Consider the following 22167-nt stretch of genomic DNA (forward strand, 5'->3'; position numbering starts at 1 on the left):
GGTATTTTTTGATTTTTTGTAATAAAATTCGTACTGACTGTTTTTTAACACATCATGGTGAAGGGTATATAAGATTCGGCACAGCCGAATATAAAACTCTTACTTGTTGTTTAAGAAGTAGAAGTATTTGAAAATATTTTTTGAAAAATGCACTTCTAGTTAGTTAATTACTTATTTAGTTAGTTAGTTAGTTAGTTAGTTAGTTAGTTAGTTAGTTAGTTAGTTAGTTAGTTAGTTAGTTAGTTAGCTAGTTAGTTAGTTAGTTAGTTAGTTAGTTAGTTAGTTAGTTAGTATAACTGAAAATCTTCTACTTCTGCATAATTATTGTTAAATGGTATACAATCCTACGCAAAATCTTACATAATATTTTCATTATTGCTACATAAGATTTTTATAATATTTATTATTCTAGGAATCGAACATAACACATTTCATAGTTAAGTACACAAAATCATAATATTTTTTTAATCTTCTAAGTATTCAAATCAATTTATATAAATTTAATTATATGTTATTCATTAACAACTTCATCAATAACTGACAAAATTTTTACAATATAATTTTATTTTGATTTAAACAAATGCTTGTCAAAAACCATGAAAAACTTCTGACATAAATTGCTAAAGTTTTGAAATTATTTGGACGTTAAATATATTTTCAAATTTGTGAAAAAAATATATTTTCTTTCGTCCAAAATATTTTTTAAATATTCTCAAAATTACATAAATTTTGTTATTTAGTAGTTATTAATATTGTTTTTGTTAATGTTGTTGCTGCTGTTTGTATTTTCTGTTATTTTTGTTTGTATTTTATTTAGTACATAAGTATTATTAAATTATACAAGATGTTGCTTTAACAAATTATATTGAATATAATCCACGTTAATAGACATTTAGTTGTTACAACATACATTCGTATATACAAATATTTATGTACTTTTTTATTATATAAACAAAATATATATACATATTATCTAGCAGTTTAGGAGAAGGAGTCAATGTATATTCATAGAAAATGATTTTCGCTGAATATATTTTGTATAAATTGGTTTACAAAGTAAAATCTTGGTACTTTTTCTAGTTCTGTTCTAATTCTGTTCCTGTTCTGTTCTAGTTCTGTTCTAGTTCTGTTCTAGTTCTGTTCTAGTTCTGTTCTAGTTCTGTTCTAGTTCTGTTCTAGTTCTGTTCTAGTTCTGTTCTAGTTCTGTTCTAGTTCTGTTCTAGTTCTGTTCTAGTTCTGTTCTAGTTCTGTTCTAGTTCTTTTCTAGTTCTGTTCTAGTTCTGTTCTAGTTCTGTTCTAGTTCTGTTCTAGTTCAGTTCTAGTTCTGTTCTAGTTCTGTTCTAGTTCTGTTCTAGTTCTGTTCTAGTTCTGTTCTAGTTCTGTTCTAGTTCTGTTCTAGTTCTGTTTAGTTCTGTTCTAGTTCTGTTCTAGTTCTGTTTTGTTCTAGTTCTGTTCTAGTTCTGTTCTAGTTCTGTTCTAGTTCTGTTCTAGTTCTGTTCTAGTTCTGTTCTAGTTCTGTTCTAGTTCTGTTTTAGTTCTATTCTAGTTCTAGTTCTGTTCTAGTTCTTTTCTAGTTCTGCTATAGTTCTGTTCTAGTTCTGTCTTAGTACTGTTCTAATTCTGCTTTATGTATTGGACCGCCCACTTAGATTTACTGGGCTATTTAAGTATATTTGTGTGTGTTTGTTTATAGCAATTGTTATGCATTTAAGTGTATATATGTGTATGTTTGCAAGTGTTTACTGTTATATAAACATTTAGAAACAGTTATTGCCCCTGACTAGTAGTATTTTTAGAGTGAGTTTTCTCACACACTCACTTTTTCTCCCTCTCCAGGCTGAGCTGGCAACATATGCTTGAGCCTTATTTATGTGCTAATACAAGTTCATATTGTTTTGTATTTTGTTGTATTTTTTTAACATTAGGGTAGTCGTAGTTAGTAAATTTCTGTGGTACATTACTGTAGTAATACATTACATCGTTTCTGTATTGTAAGGCTGAACAGTAAGATGTTTTTATACATTTTCCCATTGTGCTCTTAAACCTAATCAACAACTTGTCATATTAAATCCGTACCCGTCTTATGTTGTTACTATAACTATATGTTTGTACTATATATTTATAACATAGTACTATTTATTTATAAAATAAAAGAATGAAAACAAGCAACATTTGCTATTGTTTTTTTGCTTTCCTCTCTCTACCAATACGCATATGTATGTACATACAAATGTATCTTTTCCTTTACACCATTTGTAATCAGGGATAAAATTTGCGATATCTTTTAAGTGGATCTAACAAAGTAGGAAAACGCAGAAACTTAAATAATCCCATATGTATGAATGTAGTCGTATGTTTGTATAGAGAAAACAAAAAAAAAACAAAGAAAAAAGAACAAAACAGATTAAAAGTTATCAAAAGATTATACACAAAAGAAATAAACATAATTTTCTATATTTATTACAAAATAAATTTATGTTTTTATATTAATCGTATAGAAACAGGCCTATTAAAAGAAAAAGAAAAGTTCTTCGTGGTTAATAAACTAATACAAATATATAAAGAAATTTGCAACTTTAAAATTTGTTGAAATAAAATGTTGTTTTGGAATATATTTATTTAAAGAAAACCGGAAAAAAGTTAGCAAAAAGTTTTTAGTTTAAATATTATTATGTAGTTGTTTATAAATAATGTAATGGCTTTAACTTAAGTGTTTAATAACAATTAGTTGTAATCGATTGTAATATTTTAAAACATTTGATATGTAACTTTTCAATTTAATAGATTTTTGTGTGTTATTTTAAAGAAAAAAATATTAATTTATATTGCTAAACATAAGCTTTCCTAGGAAAAATTTTAGAACTTGTTCTAAAAACTACTAGTTCTAGAACGAGTAAAAACAGAACCACTTCAGATTCTTAAACAACAGCCTTGGAACTAGTAGTGTCACCATTACTTCTGTAACCCGTTCTTTAGAATTTTGTTGTGGTTCTTAAATATTTCTAAATAGTTTTCAAGGAACTAGTTGTTTGAAGCTAGTTATACATTACTACTGCACTAGTTCAATGAAACGTATACTAGTTCCGAAACAACATCTTGGAATCAATTGAAAAAAATGTCAAAAAAAAAAATTAAAATTTATAAACTTATTTTTATCGAAATAGAAAACGCGTTCAAATGTATATTTTTGCATTCAACTGAACTACAAGATATTAAAGAGATCCATAATTGAATGCCACCGATAACATATATTCCTACAAAAAATTTTAAAATGTTAGAGGTTTTGTAAATAACATTAGTTCAATAGTAAAAATTCCTCAACATTTTCTAAAAATTGCTCCTAATCTTAATAATTTGAAAAAAGCGCTAAAAAAGAAATATTTTTTTATATGTTCTCTATAGCTTCCCTGGAACTAGTTCCGAGGTTGACAAAATCAAACAAAAATCATTGATTAAAGAACTAGTTCCAGAAGCGTTCTAAAGAACGAGTGTCGACTCCATAACGCTTCCTCAGAACCAGTTCCGAAGGTGAAAATTTCGAACAAAAATCATTGGTCTCAACGCCAAAGTAGAACGAGTTCAGGCGAAAATCATGTATTCTAGAACTAGTTGTAGAACTAATACAATTTTAACTGGGTTGTTTAATTTTTGTAAATATTAAAAAAAAAATAGTTTTTAATTAAATGTAATGCATTACATTTTTAAAATATTATCTCATTGTGATAATGTGCAAGTAATTACAATCATTTTTTAAAATTACAAAATGCTAGGAATATCATTTATTGTCATTTTAAAGGAATTGTTTATGTTCATATAGGCGTATGAGCAATATGTATCAATTATATTACGTATACTTAGAATCTGATGTAAGTAAAGCTTCATTTTAACCTGTATTTACCTCTATAGTGAAAACCCACAGATCAATTCTAGTCGGTATCGATTTGAAATAATTGTAATTGAAGTGTTACCAATTGCAATTTCTTGTAATTGTAATTGAAGTTTTGCCAATTTCAATTACTTGTAATTGCAAGTAATTTTTATTGCGAAAACTTCAATTACATTAACAAGTAATTGATTATTATTAGTATTTGTAGTTGGGTTTTACAAGTAATTGTAATTGGGAAAATTTTAAAAACATTTAATTGTAATTGCTCTATTAAACATTACAAGTAATTGCAATTGCTCACACATACATTACAGGTAATTGTAATTGCTCAATTACACATTACATATACTTGTAATTGACCATGTAATCAACTACTTTGTCTAATCATATCCCCCATGACTCAAGTTACAAACTGCGGCCTGAATTTTGACCTCTAGGTTAACATGGATAATTGTATCGCAGCTAGTTGAAGTAATTGAATAATTTCAACCATTTTCAACAGGTTATGATCTAGGGCCAAGAGAAATATTATCAAATTATGTAAAAATTGCGTGACCACCAGACGATTTTGAAAGTTCTCACATTAAAGCAAAACTTTTAATTGCTATTCATTTAGGTATTCAGTGAAAATTAATTTACACATCAAAATGCGTAATTATAATAATTTAATTAGAAACAGTGTTCTAGATAATTTCAAATTCATTTAGATGTATAAGCAGTGAAGGAAAAGCGTAGCAAATAAAATCGTAAAAGAAAAAAGAAGAAATATAAACGTTAAAATCTTTGCTATAGAAACGGAATTATTTACACTGAACTGTGCATGAGAGCGTACATATCTTGAAGGTAATTTTCACTTAAATACATTCTAATTATGTGCAGCTGCATGAATTCAAGGGTGTTCCTTAAAACTACTAAGTATGTGGTACAAAAATATTTATTTTCGTAAAAACTTTTGGAAATCAATAAGCAAACATTGCTTCATAGTTATATGTTGTAAAAGAAAGGATTTTGCCATGTATGTATGTATACTTGGAAGGAATAGAAAAAATTAAAAATTTCCTGGGACTCCCTTATACCACCCAGATACTTCAAAATGTATAGCTATTGAAACTAATTCACTGAAGGCTTTAACCAATCTACATGCCCATAAAAGCCTTTAACAGGTAATAAAGTAAGTATATAACATAATGCATCCACGATTAAGAAGAGATGACAATAAATCCATGTGGTTCCATCTGAGTGTAAATTAAATTTACAAATAGACATACTGATGACAATTAAGATTTATCATTATGTTTAATTACTATGTATGCCGTAAAAGAAATGTTTAAATGAGTTTTTCAATGGAATTGCTTTTGACAATGAAAAGTTAATTGTTTATTAATTTATATTATTATGAAAGCAAATTTATATTTATATTTGTGCAAACATTCACTTCCATGAGTAGTCATAGAATATTATTTATAATAAAATTATTGTTTAATCAGGTTATGCTTTATGTCATTATTTATTATTTTCATTTATGAAAGTAAAATTATTCTTACCTTCAGATTCAAAAGATTTTTATAATAACCTTCATGTTTATAATCAGTTATCAGTTTGTGCTAATGTTTTGTTAGTATTCAAAAGTTAGTGAGTTCATTATATCATGTGCATGTGTTAGTTCAGTTTAAAGGAATTGATGTGTTATTGTAACTGGAGAATTTTATTCATTTTTCGTTAATAACAAATATTTATCATAAACATTAAATATTTTAATACATTTTATACTCTGCTAGGTTTACTCTATTAAACCCATACAGGCGGTTGGATGAACATGGCTTTATCGTCTTCAAACTTTACAAGAACTCCTTATAGATATCTCAAATTTAGAGGAAAATAAGTTTTTCATAAAAACATATTAAGCACGAGCTCACAACTGGGATACAAATTTTGATTTTTTTTATTATTATTATATCCTACACCAGGTTTAATTTGCATTATAACTAAGAAAAATTTTCAAGATTGTTTGTAAAATTAAACTACAACGTTGAAATATTCAAAATAATTTGATAAAGTTTAAAACATTTTTTTTATACCCTACACCACCTTAGTGGGGAGGGTATATTGGGTTTGTGCTGATGTTTGTAACGCAGAATAATATTGGTCCTATACCGACCTTAAAGTATACCAATCGGCTTAGAATCATTTTCTGAGTCGATTTAGCGAGGTCCGTCCGTCCGTCCATGTATACCTTGTAATCAAACTACAGGTCGCAATTTCTAAGATAATTCAATGAAATTTGGTACATAATCTTATATTGTCCCAGGGACGAAGCCTATTGAAAATGATTAAGATCGGTCTATTATTTCACCTAGCCCCCATACAACTGAACCCCCGAATAGGGCTTGTAAACCTTTTAATCAAACTACAGATCACAATTTTGGAGATAATTCAATGAAATTTGGCACATGATCTTATATGGTATCGTAGACGAAGTATATTGAAAATAGTTAACATCGGTCCATTATTTCACCTATCCCCCATACAACTGAACCCCTCGAATAGGGCTTTTAAAACTTGTAATCAAACTACAGGTCGCAATTTTGAAGATAATTCAATAAAATTTGGCACTCGATCTTCTATTGTACCAGAGACGAAGCCTGTTGAAAATGGTTTACATCGGTCCATTATTTCACCTAGCCCTCATACAACTGAACCCTCCGAATAGGGCTTTCAAGTTCATAATTGTGTTTAATACACTCGTATCTGGACAAAAACCTGCCAAACCAAGTTTTATACTAGCCTTGATGACTTAGAAACGATAAAGTTTAATAATTGCTTAAATTTTATATTTAACCTTAAATATATTTTTTTACAGACATCGAATATGTGAAATAACATATTTACTCTCCCTTGGAATAAGCCGTGGCGTGGCGGGAGGGACTTAGTACTTCTTAACTTTTAAAATATTTAATTAAAAACTTAGAAGGAAACTAATTATTCCGAGAAATACACTGTGGTGTAGGGTATTATATGGTCGGGCTTGACCGACTATAACATTCCTTCTTGTTTAATTATGTTTTTAGTTTTTTTTTTTCTAAAAAAATAGAAGCCTTCACTTAGTTGGTTTAGTTTAATTTCTACACTATGCATTCTACACTTGTTTCGCTTAAAAGCTTAGGCTGCCTTGAAAGCGCACAAAAGTCGGATTTACAATCTATGATTTCAATAAAACTTACCTACATAAAATATTAAAGCCAAAGATATTGTCTTTAAAATTGTTGTAATAATAAATTTTGTTTCAAAAGTTTATAGGTCAATTTCAAATAGTGTCAAATAGTGTTGAAAATTATAAAAATACATTGCATAAGGACACCAAAACTCTCATCTACATGTATTCTAGTGAAAACATTTCGATGGAGACCAGAGATACAAGCCAAAACGGCTCAAATTGGCGGCGGCTGGCCGCTGGTTATATTTTTCAAAACGCGCCGCCTCCGTCTTCTTTCGGCTCAAAAGCTCAGCCGGCTTAAACTTAGCCGCTGATAAAGATTCGAATCACACATGAAAAAAAAAAATCACCAATTTGAGCGGAGTTGCCACTATTTTAAATTATTATTACAAATTGAAAATTGTTGCCACACAATATTGTGCTAATATTAAAATTGTGAAAACTACTATAAATGTTCATTTTTCTGCTGAAAAAAATTCATATGGAGACAGGTTTCTTTATAACAGACTATTATACAGAGATTTTTCAATATAATAAACGCTTATAAGGACAATTTCTGAAGAAAAGTTTAAATTGAGCCGACAATTTAGCCGGCGCCGATATTTTCTATAATAAGCCGCCGCCGCCGACCTAAAATGATTGCGATTTTTTCACATCGGCTTGTATCTCTGATGTAGATTCGTTTAGTTTAAAAGGTGTAACCCATTCATCATTTTAAGGGAGTATAGGTAGGTGGCTCAAGCTAATGCATATTTCTATAGACTATATTCTATTTTCTCAGCAGGATATCATTTCTCATTTTGTTTTCTTTAAGTGTAAAGATTTCTTTACTTCTTCTTTTATATTTTTGATTAACGTCAAGTCAATTAGATCGACATTCTTACCGAGGTCTGTAAGCCAATAAGTAAGTTGTTCAGTAGATTTAGTAACTAGTCTGCGATATTGCTTACGACTGGAAGTAATGAAGCGAAAGCTCCAACATGTATTTTTTGTAAACAGTTTTGAGAGTAAATTTTATTCGAAGCAAAATTTTATGCTTTAAATGGAAAGGATAGGGCCGATGTAGAATTCTTAAAAATTGTACAAAAGTTATAAAGTTAATGGACATTAGTACAAAAAGTTGGTAATGACTTGAAATTGTAATCACTTACCGATACTTTATAAACACTTAACATACTTTCCAATGACTACTACATATCGTTCTCATTACATAGAAGTACTTAAATAACGTCTTATTTATAGTGTGTTATATATAGTACCATCTAATACATTATTCAGCTTTTACGATAAGATAGCTGCTTACCTGGTAATTAAATTTTTTTTGGGTATTTATGTTTTATTCCAGATTTCTTATGCAAATACATATTGAAATGTATATTAAGCAAAAAATATGCTGATGTCTTTGCCAAAATTAACTAATTTTGTATTCAAAGTGTTTTGCCCAAAACACGTGCATAAATGTGATATTTGTAGGCTTTTAGAATTAGAATTGATGAAAATTTTTTTCTTGTTTCAAACTAAATTAATTCTTTTATTGTCTGAATTGCAGCAGATTAAAGTGTCGAGTCATTATATTTGATTGGTTTATTTGTATGGAAATATTTTAATGAATTTATATTGAGATCAAATACTTTACACCACCAGGTGCTTTGATTAAAGTAGCATATTCACACCATTACATTGCATATTTTTCATAGAAAAAAACTTAATGATCGAAGTCATTATGTATTATGAATGTATGTAACAACAAATTTATTCATCAAACCTTTTTCTTTATATTTAACAGTAAAACTCCCGCTTTACTTAAGTTAACATCTCGTATAATGTCAAAATCGGAAACAATACCACCAATGCCATAACATTTGCTTCAAACAACCATTTAAATTACATCAAAATCAATTTCCATTAAATTATACTTTTGAACACAAAAATTATGCTGAACTAAACAGAGAAAAAAAAAATATGCAACAAACAACAACATATTCAGATTAAAGGGCAAAGTTTGAAATAATAAAAAATAATAATAAATACAAGCTGAAATTCTCTATAGTATAAAGTATAACATATATAGTAAACTTTAATTACCTCCTCGTGATGATACCAGAATATATATGCTGGTGGTTCCGGGCTAAATTTAACTGTACATGTTAGATTTATTGTACTGCCTTTGTCGACATGAAGGTCAGGTCCACCAAGGATGGTGGCCGTTGGCACTGTTGACACATAAATGGCCATTTTTATTGTTAAAGTGTATATATGTATATAATGTTTAATAGATGTTGTTGTTTTTTTGTTTTTTGTTTTCGTTATTGTTGTCATGTTTATGTAACCATATCCATCCGTTTGTGTAGACACATATATCCAACCACAGCAACAACACCATCATCATCAAATGAAACATGTAAAGAAGTAAAAAAAATATACATATACATATATAGAACAATTTTAGACAGAGTATAAAAACTAGGAGCAGTCCGTGTTGTGTGTGTTTGCAAAAGTTAATAATACTTGTTTTCAAAAATAAAAAGAAATGTTATATAAAAACATTCATCATGAATAATTTATAGTCGGACATTGCCGACCATATGATACCCAACACCAGTCAGTAAGTTAAAATTTTGATTTTTTTTTAAATAAAGCATTTAATTTGTTTTATTATGGAATATTTTTACTTATTGTTGACAAAAAAAAAAGAGTGATTTTCTACAAGAGGGCTCATAGGGGAGAAGGGGTAAATATGGGCCTATCCTTATAAATTTTGGTAGATGAATTTCCGTCTACTGCAAAGTCATTTATGTAGATTTTAATCGTTTTATAAGTAATTATAAGTTAATTTTGACCTTCAACTCATTTTCTGAAGGGGAGGCTTGATCACTATAAAAATTAGTATTGTCAATTATTGTTCATAGAACTAATTTTTGCTGATTTTTCGTTGACATTATAAAACATTTAACGTACTTATGAGCCTAAAGGCCCGATTCGGGGGGTACGGTTTTATGGGGGCTAGGAGAAATAATGGACCGATTTCAATAGCGATCGTCCTTGAACCAAAAAAGATTATGTGCCAAATTTCATCAAATTATCTTGAAAATTGCGACCTGTAGCGTGCGCACAAGGTTTACATGGACACATAGACAGACGGACGGACAGACGGACGGACGGACAGACGGACATAGCTAAATCGACTCAGAAAGTGATTCTGATGCGATTGGTATACTTTAAGCTGGGTCTAGGACCAATATTTTTGGGTGTTACAAACTTCAGCACAAACGCATAATACCCTCCTCACTATAGTGGTGTAGGGTATAAAAATATATAACAAACGTACTGACTGATTTAAATACGACTGCCAAGAGTTAAATAAAATTTCGAAAAAGGAATATGTTAGAGTTTAATATTCGGATGAGCCTAAGCGATATCATTTGCCCAATTATGGACCAATCGATAAATACTTAGCAACAATTGAATAATGACTTACAATTTTAACCACTTACCGATTAATATACCTTTCAATGACTGCTACATCTTCAATCAGAATGATGATTACATAAAGGCACTTTTATAATGTCTTATGGATAATGTGCTATATAACTACATTCTGATTCATTAATCCGCTTCTGCATGAATGTGCTTTTTCACACGATTTACATTGACTTACTTTTCTAATTACATGTAAGCGATTGTGTTAAGTACTTGTCTCCAATGACATCGCCATATTATAATAATGACTTAAAATGCTATTGTGTATGTAAATTTTGATATTTTAACTACTTACCTGGTAAGGAAATTTTTTCATGGGTAACTTAACTGAATTGTTTTTGTAAAAATATATGTAAATTGATTATTTGACTATTTGTCATAATTTATTATCAATATTTTTGTTAAGAAACTTTTCACGATATGAATCGATTATCCAACCAGACGAGGATAAAAGTCAATATTTTGACTGAATTTGTGTCCTACACTCACAGACGGACGGATGGAAACTCATAATTTCAGAAAGACCAATAAAAAAAGTCTGAAAAGAATATTTTTCAATGTTATACATGAAATTACAAATTTCTATCTACATTGATGACGGTAAAGGGTATAAAAACATAAACTGATTTTCAGAAAATTTTTTATTTCTGAATTAATGATTGCTCGATGTCCGCCTTACTTTAATAAAACCTATTTCGGAAGGACTTATGTTGAAATAAGTAGTACCCAAAAAACTGTATCAGCTTAAGTTTTGTGAAAAATGCCAGCCTAGCATAGCTCCTCCCTTAACTCTTTCACGCACAAAACTAAACCGCTAGACTTTTTATGGATATGACTTCTCCACAAACTTTATTTGACGTATATTGATCATTTTTGATGAAAACTGAAAAAAGTGTTTTCGAAGGATATCACAGGATATTATCCTTTTTAGCATGTAGTGACATCAAATTCTAAAAAATAACGTATTTTTCTTTAGAAATAACCTTTTACTGAAGCTTTGAACTCAAAATGACGATCTATATCGAGAAAAATCTAAAAAAACTTGGGACATTGGTGTTTCGTATACGTGAAAGAGTTAAGGAGTATATTGTGATCTCATATTTTTTTTAAGCCTACAGCTTATATTTCCTAAAGTTTGAAATGAAATGACAATATTTATGTATACCTCCAACGCTTTTAATGGTGGGCATGAAATGAATAAAGAGCTGTACAAATGCCTAGATAGATGTTAGAAAACATTATATTGACAAAAAGAAATATGGGCAAAAATGACTAGTAGGGTGGAAAATTATCTGTACCAAAATATTGGAAATTTTTTTTGTACAAATTTTATAATAACAAAGTCGTACGACGAACAATAATCGCTATATATGCAAAGATTTGATACTTATGACCTTTGATTTTTAAGGCCTCGACCACTGAACACTAAGTACCTAATTCTACTGTCAGTCGGTACCTAACTCTAAGAATGTATTAGTAGAATTCTCAAGCCAACATAGTTGCAAAAAATCGGATTCAAAAATATTGAAAAAAATTATTACATTTAAATTCATATTTTAATAGATTTCTTTAAATATTTTGCAACATAATTTATATATAAACATTATATATGAATGTATCTTTACTTTTTAATCTGCAATATTGAAATAATAAATAATTTAGTTGAAATATTTTTTCTTGCACAACACGAAAATTTACAGTTTTAATTTCAAAAACAAAAATTAAATGTCAAAAAAATGTAAAATATTTTTTTCGTTTGTTAAAAATTAAATCTTTTCGTTCTATTAAATATACTTAAAGTGTAAAAAAAATGTTAAAATATAACGTTAAGTGATAAAAAATATTTTCAAATGCTATAAGCCACGAATTTTCGCGACAAAGTTTTGAAGTTTGGACAGAGAGAGAGAGAGAGAGTAAGATTCTTACATATGTGTTGGAGTTACACAGAACTCGTCTGTGAGAAGAGCGTAATGTAAAAAAATGACATCATTTCACTTCTTAGAGTTCTGTGGCCTCGACTTTTAGTCCTTTGTCCAGATTACCTAAACGCAGAGAAAAAACATGGTTGTGGTAACCATGTTCTAAGGTTAATACTATGATTGTAGTCTAAATATATTATGGTTATTGTAACAATTATTAAATATCATATTATGATTAATATGAGCTAAAATATTTTATCATAATATTTTTTATTTACCATAATATTGTAAATAAAATGTCGTTAAAAATATGTATCGAAATCAAAGTTATTTTTATTACTGAATCAGTAAAATTACAGTTTCTAAAAAAGTAAAAATTAAGAAACCTATATTACACGACACGATTAACAAATTTCAATTTGATTCACAAAAACATAAGTACGTTATTTTATATAAAGTGAAATACTTATACATATAATGTTATAAACCAAATGGGAATTATTTCAACTCATTTTATTGTCTCTTAGAACAACACACGCACAAAAAATAATATGTGTGAGGTGTGTTTTGTTGTTGTTGCAACAAACATAGAACAACAAAACATATAATGGTTATTTGTAAGTTTAAATATTTTTTAGTAACATAATATGTTCTTGATAACAATATATTGTTACAGTGAACATTGTTTAGTTATAGTAATCATGTCGCACTATGTTTTTTCTCTGCGTGTAGATAAAGGTGAAAAACAGTTTTCACTTGTAAAATATACGCCATCGTTAGCTATTGTCTTTTTTATCTTTCTGCAAATATAATGAACTGATAAGATGAGAATTACTTCTTGAGACAATTAATAAAACAAACCAATGTCGGTTACCCCGTTTTTAAGCGCTGGGAGCAAAACAAAGAAATTTAAGGCGAACGTGGCCTTAAATTCTGGTGTATTAGAGGGCTGAGACAAGAGACCAATACAACAATTTTCTAGTTTTGATTAAAGAGGAGAATACTTTAAACGTCATATCATAATGATATACAGTTAGACCATTATCGTACCAGTTGTACCGCAATGGTAATTATGATTTTATCTAGTGTTTGAGTAACCCTATGATTCAGAAACTCAGTCTTTTAGGAATGATTCTTAAAATGTTACAATCAAAATTCTATTGGGATACTATATCCGAATACATTTTAAGTTAAAAAGTGATTATGATGGAATATTACGGATTCATGTTTGGCCGCGTTTGGAAGCTCCCGGATTACTATGAGCGTAATCCGGGAGCTTCTCGTACAAAATTGGCTTATTTCAAATCAGTTCTGAATCCTTTTCTCCCCACACAATACAATGCAATTTTCTATTACAAATGAGTATGAAAATTTTAAAATTTCGGAGTAACAAATAATTTAAACCGTTTTAGAACTTATCCTCAAATAAACCACCTTAATATACACTATTCGAAACAACTACAATGGCAGCGTCAACAAACAACTTCAACAATCACAAAATTTATGGATGAATTAAGCAGACATATATTCCAAGGGACAAACAACGTGCTCCACAGACAATGGCAGACACAGGACTTTTATTGGCAAAGAGTTGTTGATGTATAACAGGTAATTTATATGTTAAATACTGTTCACCCAACTCGTTGCTCAAACATTCATTCATTGTCCTTTTTTTTTTGTTTTTTTTCACGTTGTCGTTTTTGTTATTTTTAATGCGAATGGGTTTTTTCTTCCTTTCAATGATTTTGAATGAAAAATGTCGGCATTAAAATGAGTTAGGATGACCTCTATGCGAATGCTGTAGACTTAGAATTGTTTAATACAATTATTACCAGAAAATGTTATATAAGTAGTAGATTTTTTTTCATAATCTTCGTTTAAATTTTCTTTACAACAGGTGCAGTTTCTATAGTTATTATTAATGGAAATCCTTTCCTTACTTTCTACAACCTCCCACGAGAACCAGTTAGAGAAACATAAATTATAAATACATCCACTCTAAAGAATACATGTTGAAACTATAAATATACTTATTGTTTAAGTTTTCAAACGAATATCCCTAACAGACAGTCAGTCGTTCGTTCGTTCAGTGTTTTCACAAAAGTGTGTAAATATGTGTTTAATTTTAGCAGCTTAAGCATATATGTGTGTATGTATTCAAATGTATATGATTATATATTGAAATGCCTAAGTGTGTGTTCTGGCACATGTCCGTTACTTACCCACAACATTAAGATTCACAAAATAACTTCTAACAGGCTGAGTGGATATTTGACATTCATACATGCCAGCATCACGTTTTTGCGTCCATTTGATTTGCAATGTCCAATCATCTGAATCGTGATGATGTGTTGCCTGAAAACGTAAATCTGATGTGTATGTATAGGAGCCAACGGTTAAAATATGAATATCACGATGTCTTATCCATGAGACCTACAATAATGAAAAATAGATTAATAGAGAATAAATTATATGTACATATGTATGTAAGTACATATGTAAATGTGTATTTAAATTGTAAATATATGATGTATTCGTATAATAAAAAATATATATTTTGCACTGTAATGTTATAAATACGAGCATATTAAGTGTAATATTAAACTGTTTTAAACAGATTAATATTACACAAATGTCCAATTTTATTGAATTATCTCCAAAATTTCGACCAGTAGTTTAATTAGAAAGTTTACAATCCCTATTCGAAGGTACAGTTGTATGGGGCTAGATGAAAAAATGACCGATCTTAACCATCGTCCTCGGGACAATAGAAGATCATGTACCAAATTTCAATGAATTATGTTCAAAATTGCGACCTGTAGTTTGATTACAAGGTTTACATTAACGGACAGACGGACGGACGGACGGACAGACAGACGGACGTATATAGCTATATTGAATTAGAAAATTATTCTGAGCCGATTGGTATATTTTAAATTGGGTATAGGACCAATATTATTGTGCGTTACAAACATCAGCTCGAAACCAATATACCCTCACCACTAAAATGGTTTAGGGTATAAAAACTAAATACTTTTCGGGTTTGGTCTTGTTATGGGAGCTATGAGCGATTATCATTCGATATGCCAGACTAGCTTAAAAACTTCATAATGTCCCCTTAATAATGCTTATACTAAGGACAATTAAGAATATCTATGGTAAATTTGGTATTAATTAAAACGATTTTAAAAACGAAAGCAAAGATCGCCCATATAAGCCAAAATAAAATACATGAATTGTGTTGTCAGACACAATATGAACAGTATTAAAACTGAATACCATAAGAACCGAAAACGAAAGACCTTGAAAGACTATTTAACATGTTTGAATTGTTGAGTCCATTTATTATGATCTGTAGGGAGGCGCACAGACTATCAAGGAAAACCTGTGCAGTATGCAACGCATTTTTGTTTCTAAAGCGCTCATTAGTAAGAAAATATCCATAATAGTGACTAGATAGAAACCTTATGACAACGCTAGGCGACATTTTATGTTAGTTTAGATTATTGTGGTAGAAAAGCTGGGTCCAAATCCCTAATGCTATTGGTCAACGTAGCGTTCAAGTCAAATCATTGTCCAGTTGCGTATATGTTGCCCAAATCGCTTTTCGACAGACATATATTTTCCGTTCCATCTTAGTTCGTCAAATGCAGAGCAATGGCAAATCGTTGCAACTTCTATACAAATCATTATAAGGAGGTTTTAAGCTTTTGCCGGGTTTGTTAGATGGGTTATGGTTAGTGTTAACTCAGAATGTGTCCTTTTCCTGCCCATGGTCTCTGTACAGTGGGTTTTCTCTACCGTATTTAATTTTTTATTATTGGAAAAGCTTTTCTGCTTTTAGTTTTTTCCTTTTTATATCAAAATGGCAAGGTCCCATGCCTTGAACAACTGTTACATTCATATCAATATATGAGTCAAAATGGGCAGCCCAGCTATAGTGGCCATATGACATGGTCATTATAGCTACACTTTCAAGCTATTTTTAAAAGGAGTTTGTATGGGGGCTAGGATCAAATAAGGCCCGATCACTTTAAAAATAATATCGTATCGTTCTATAAAACTATCGTATCGTTCTATAAAACTAAGTTTTGCAGATTTTTGTTGACATAATAGAACATTTAACGTAAGGTGGTATGGGGGCTAGGCGAAATAATAGACTGATTTCAACCATTTTCAATAGCGCTCGTCCTTGAACCAAGAAAAGAGTATGTGCAAAATTTTATAAAATTATCACAAAAATTGCGACCTGTAGCGTGCGCACAATATTTCCATGAACACACACACGGACAGACAGACAGACAGACGGACATAGCTAAATCGACTCAGAAAGTGTTTCTGAGCCGATTGGTATATTTTAGGGTGGGTCTAAAACCAATATTTTTGGGAGTTACAAACATCAGCACAAAAGCATAATACCCTCCCCACTACAGTGGTGTAGGGTATAATAACACAAAATATTTCACAGCTCTTTTTGATAGCTTAATATCAAATTTGGCATTGTTTGATCAGTAGAAGTATTTAAAATTTTTTTTTTGAAAAATGTACTTCTTAAAACTTTGAAGTCCTTTAAAAAGGACACAGAATCACGAAATGAAATACTAAGAAAACTGTTTTTCTCTATTAAAGTTTCAGACGTATATCATCCGATTCGTGTCTAATTTTGAGTGTGTAATTATTTGAATAGGAATTTTAAGTAGATGATATTCATTATATTTTCTATAGAAGAAATAATCAACAAATGATGATCATTTTATAGAAAAGTTAAACAGTAACAGCTGATATTTTTGATAAGTAAGGTTTTAATTAACTGCTTGTGATCTCTTTTATAGAAAAGTTGAATGGAAATTGATGATATTTCTACAAAAGAATTGATTGATTTAATTACTGATGTGATCTGTTCTATAGAAAAGTCGTTCAGTTACATCGTTCTGCTTAGAAATATTTTAGGAGATATGAACTACGGCACCACATTTAAAGTTAAACATAAATTTTCTTGTTTTTTTATTTACATAATAAATAAATATAGCTCGCAGTAAGTACTTAAATAAAATTACTTAAAATACAATATAAATAATAATTTAATAAAAAAAACTGTCTGGCTTTTAGCATACTATTTACTTAAATAAGTAATTTTAAAAATTAAATTATAACTGAATAATGAAAAAGCAAGTGTGCTGTTGCTAAATACTCATAATCCATTTGGAAAATTAATTTAAAAATGAATGCAGGTCAGGTATTATAATTGTTTGTTATTATTTTTTTACTTCTTTTTTTTTAATAAATATTTCTTCTTTAATTGTATATCTTTTGTTGTCATTGTATAATTTTTACACTAGTTTTTCATGAATATTTCATTACTATTTACTTTGTGTTGCATTTTGTCAACGAACTTTATTTGTAATCCTTTCTGTGTATAAAACTGCAAAAAAAAATACTAAAGAGCAGAGAGATAGAAAGATAAATAATACACGTATAAGTAGATAAAATCCCTTTATGTTGTTGGAAACTGTTAAGGTAAAGACAGTTGGAAGGAGATTCTTAGTAGGAAAAAAAATAAGCTGAGGAATACAGACATAAATGGAAATAATTTGCAAAAAAAATTATATCCTTAATGATTTTTTGAGGTAATCATAGAAATTTGTTGAAAATGTGATATATTCATGTATTTTTGAAATCTTAAATTATGTAGAAATAAAAATAAAAAAATCAAAATCTGTAATTCATAATCATATAAAACAGATTTGAGTAATACATCGATGGCGGTTTCGATCTCAAACTTCAAACCATGTTTTAAATTCTTGCTTCAAGTACGTATTAAACTAGTACAGAGCTCACAATTTTAATTGCTCAATCAATAATTTCTAAAGCATAATTGAATTACGGTAAAAATAATATCGATTTAAGTACGATCAATTTTAATTTGATCCCGATTTTGACTTGATTTCAGAACATTTTAGAAAATTAATATTTGACTGTACTAAGAACTGCGTTTTAAATACCAACGTTTATTTTCATGAACATTGGTTAATATCTGCTTTTGATGTTGAATAAATATCAATATAGCCAGCAAAAAAAGAACCTCCAAAGAAGCGAAAAAGAAGTAAAATTTACTCAATGGAAGTACTGGAAAATATCTGAAGAAGTGATGATTTTAACACAAGCTTTTCATCGGAGGGTTGTTCTTTTTATTCAATTCCATATTCACTACTTCTGAAATCATTCTCTAGAACTAATATGTATGCTCCTTTTTAGAAGTTATTCGAAATGAAATTTCATTGTTATAGAATACAACTAATTTGATTTAAATATTATTAACATTAACAAAACAGAAGTCCAAAAATCTCATATAAAATAAAAAACAAATATTATATTCAGCATAGAAAAAATAGATCTTTTTTCGTTTCTTCGGAAGTCATTAAAATCACTTCCACAGAAGGTTGAAAAATTCATTAATTGCTAATTTAGAAAAAGTGAATTCCGGTAACATTGAACGATTTTGGATGACCGAGTGAGTAATTTAACTAGTTAATAGCCTGTCTGCTATGCAGACGATGTCGTAATACTTTTAAAGGGAAAGGATCCAAATTACTTGTGTAGAAGAGCTGAGGAGGCTCTGAATATGGCCTTGAGCTGGGCTCAACCGAGAGGCCTCAATGTTAACCCGTCGAAGACGGAAATCTGCCTTTTCACAAGAAAGACAAAAATTTCTACATATATTGAACCTTGCTTCTTGGACAAGAAGATACCGGTGACAGACAAAGTTAAGTACTTAGGTGTAGTACTTGACCGGAAATTAAAATGGAGACAGCCAGGATAAAAAATAATCACACCAAAATGTTCTTTTAATTTTTTTTATTTACAATATTTTATTTAAAAATATTATTTTTACAGGATTTCAAATTCTCCAGGATTACAAATACTTCAGGACTTTTAATTATTTCAGGATTTCTTTAAATATTTCAGGATTTTAAATATTACACGATTTTAAAGAGTAGATAAACAAGCCACTTTAACCAAGACAAGAAACCGCGTAACGACCGGTTAACTGAACTGACGGGACAAGACCACCCCTAGCCGTTAAGTGTCTTTGTCTTATATAGTGGGATTCTTTTGATGGGTATTAGTGTGTTAGTCACCACTACGCCTGGGACCTATGGCCGTTAGATTCCCTGTGCCTTACAACTACTGTGTCTGGGTACTATGGCTGTGTAATACCAGTAGCATCCCTGTACACTACTACAACTGTGTCTGGGTACTATGGCTGTGTAATACCAGTAGCATCCCCGTACACTACGACAACTGTGTCTGGGTACTATGGCTGTGTAATACCAGTAGCATCCCTGTACACATCTACATGAGTTGGACTTATTTGTGATCGTATGCGGTTGCTAGTAAAGCTGTTACAAACTTGTACCGGCTGTCCGCATACGATCACAGCCTAAGCCCAACTGAAGTGGTAGTGACTGGATCTACGACCTAGTGATGTTACAGCGTAGTAGTGACATACATTACTAATACTCATAATATTGTATATGTGTTAATTGCTGTTATCTTCTCTTATACTACAAACTCTCAATAAATGTTAACTAATATGTTATTTAACATTACTTTAAGTAACAGAACATAAGAAATAATTTATGCAAAGTACGAACATATGTAAAATAATTAACAGTTCAAATTTCCAGAGTATAAATTATAAATAATTCATTAAATATATTGTTTAATTAATAACACAATTATAATTCATGTATAAGAAAATAAGTAAATTCATGTATGTAACGAAAAGTTCGTTACACCACATAGAGGATAGGATCAACAAGGCACATCGGTGCTGGGCGATATGTAGGAGAACCATAGGCATGAAATGGGGTCTTAGTTCTACTATGACAAATTGGCTTTATAAAAGTATAATTAGACTAATTCTAGCTTATGCTTCAATAATCTGGTGGACTGCTTTGGACAAAAAGTGTAATATCAAACTACTACAGGGAGTTCAGTGTACATGCTGCTTGGGTATAAGTGGTGCCATGGAAACGTTGCTAGATATTCCAACCATTGAAACATATATAAGATATGAGGCGGTGCTTACAGCCGAACGGCTCTTTACTTTAGGCGAACTGGCCAAAAACGGTTATAGGACACGTCATCAATGTATACTGGATACATTGGAAGGTTATACACATTCATCGGGCGTGCCTGATCGCATACCAGACACTGAATATGTCGGAATATGAAACGCTAATCCCAGATAGAATGTCTTGGTCAAGCGGAACATTAGAGCAAATACCAGTAGGAATGGATGGCTCTAAATTAGGAGACAAAGTGGGCCTGGGGTTCTATATTGAAGACCCAGAAACAGAAATATACCACCGTTTACCTAATCATAACACAAGCTTCCAGGCAGAAGTATGAGCAATAATTTAATGAGTAAATTGGATTAGAATAAATATGGCGCCCACAGGGCTTAACATATTTACCGACAGCCGGAAGGAAATTTGTGCATTATCAGATGATAGAATTCAATCTAAGACCGTATTGGATTGTAAGAAAGGTTCACATCATATGGGTACCAGGCCACTCGGGAGTAGTCTTCTCAAAATGAGCAAGTCTGAGGTTAGTATGATGGTACGTATTCTCAGTGGACGCACAGGATTACGAGCACATCTATACAAAATTGGACGTGCGGATTCAGACGAATGTAGAGCATGTGGAGAGGACAGTGAAACTCTGGAGCACTTTCTATGCCATTATCAGGCATTCGTCAAAGTTAGATCCAAGTATCTTGGAAGTGATGTTATTCCGGAAATAACATTCTTAACCAACACCGATTGGAAGATTACGTCCAGGAAACTGAGTTTCTGAACATGGAAAAATAATACATTAAGTGAAAAAAAATTGTTCTTGAATTGGAGCGCACAACAGGCCCGATAGTGGCCTAGGTGTATTTCTTCGGATTTGATGTAGTATACATCCTTGTATCAACCTAACCTAAGTTAGCCAGTCAGCCAGTTAGTCAGCTAGTTAGTTAATTACTTAGTTACTTAGTTAGTTAATTAGTTGCAAGTATTTTTATGTAATTTATGATCTTATACTCCCCAAGACTGATCTAAAATAATAAAAAATTACTAATTCTCTCTTTCTTGTTAAACACTAATTTTACGCCCAAATGTGTAAACGGAATTAGTGTTACATTATACTTTTTTCTTTGGTTAAATAAAATATATAAAAAAATTTTATTTAAATTATAACGGTAACTTTTATAAAGACAAAAAAAAACAACGTTTTGTTCAACTTATTCCTTTTTTTCCTTTTTATTTTTTCATTTCATTTTTTTATGTTTGTTGTTGTTTCTTTTAATTAACAACAATAAATGGGATTTATTTGCATTAAGTTTTAAAAACGTAATTGTTTATAAAAAGAACTGCACCTGGTGTATTTACCTTATTTTCCTTACCACTTTCCCTTCCCCCCTTTTCACCTGCGGTAATATATTTAGTAATTCATTTATTCATTCATTCCTTTTCTCATTCAGTGTGTAAATAGTTAAATACTTATGTAGATGTTGAAATTTAAATGCGAGATGTGATATTTTTATTTGTATAACTACACCTTACCCAAAATTTAAAGGTCTCTCTGTTTTTCCTCTTTTTAGATATTTTAAGGGG

The 22167-nt window shown here is 30.1% G+C and overlaps 1 protein-coding gene across 3 annotated transcripts in view; it reads right to left on the bottom strand.

The window, feature by feature from the left end:
* LOC111684993 (kin of IRRE-like protein 2) overlaps positions 1 to 22167 on the bottom strand; it is a 110356-nt gene that overhangs the window by 80668 nt on the left and 7521 nt on the right. For all 3 annotated transcript variants that reach the window (XM_046953142.1, XM_023447227.2, XM_046953143.1), the window contains exons 2-3: positions 14722 to 14932; positions 9186 to 9313 (exon numbers count right to left, since the gene is read on the bottom strand). In XM_046953142.1, coding sequence (XP_046809098.1) covers positions 9186 to 9313; positions 14722 to 14932 — 339 coding nt within the window. The remainder of the gene's footprint in view (positions 1 to 9185; positions 9314 to 14721; positions 14933 to 22167) is intronic.

The sequence above is a fragment of the Lucilia cuprina genome, chromosome 5 (assembly GCF_022045245.1).
Source record: "Lucilia cuprina isolate Lc7/37 chromosome 5, ASM2204524v1, whole genome shotgun sequence".
NCBI classification, from domain to species: domain Eukaryota; kingdom Metazoa; phylum Arthropoda; class Insecta; order Diptera; family Calliphoridae; genus Lucilia; species Lucilia cuprina.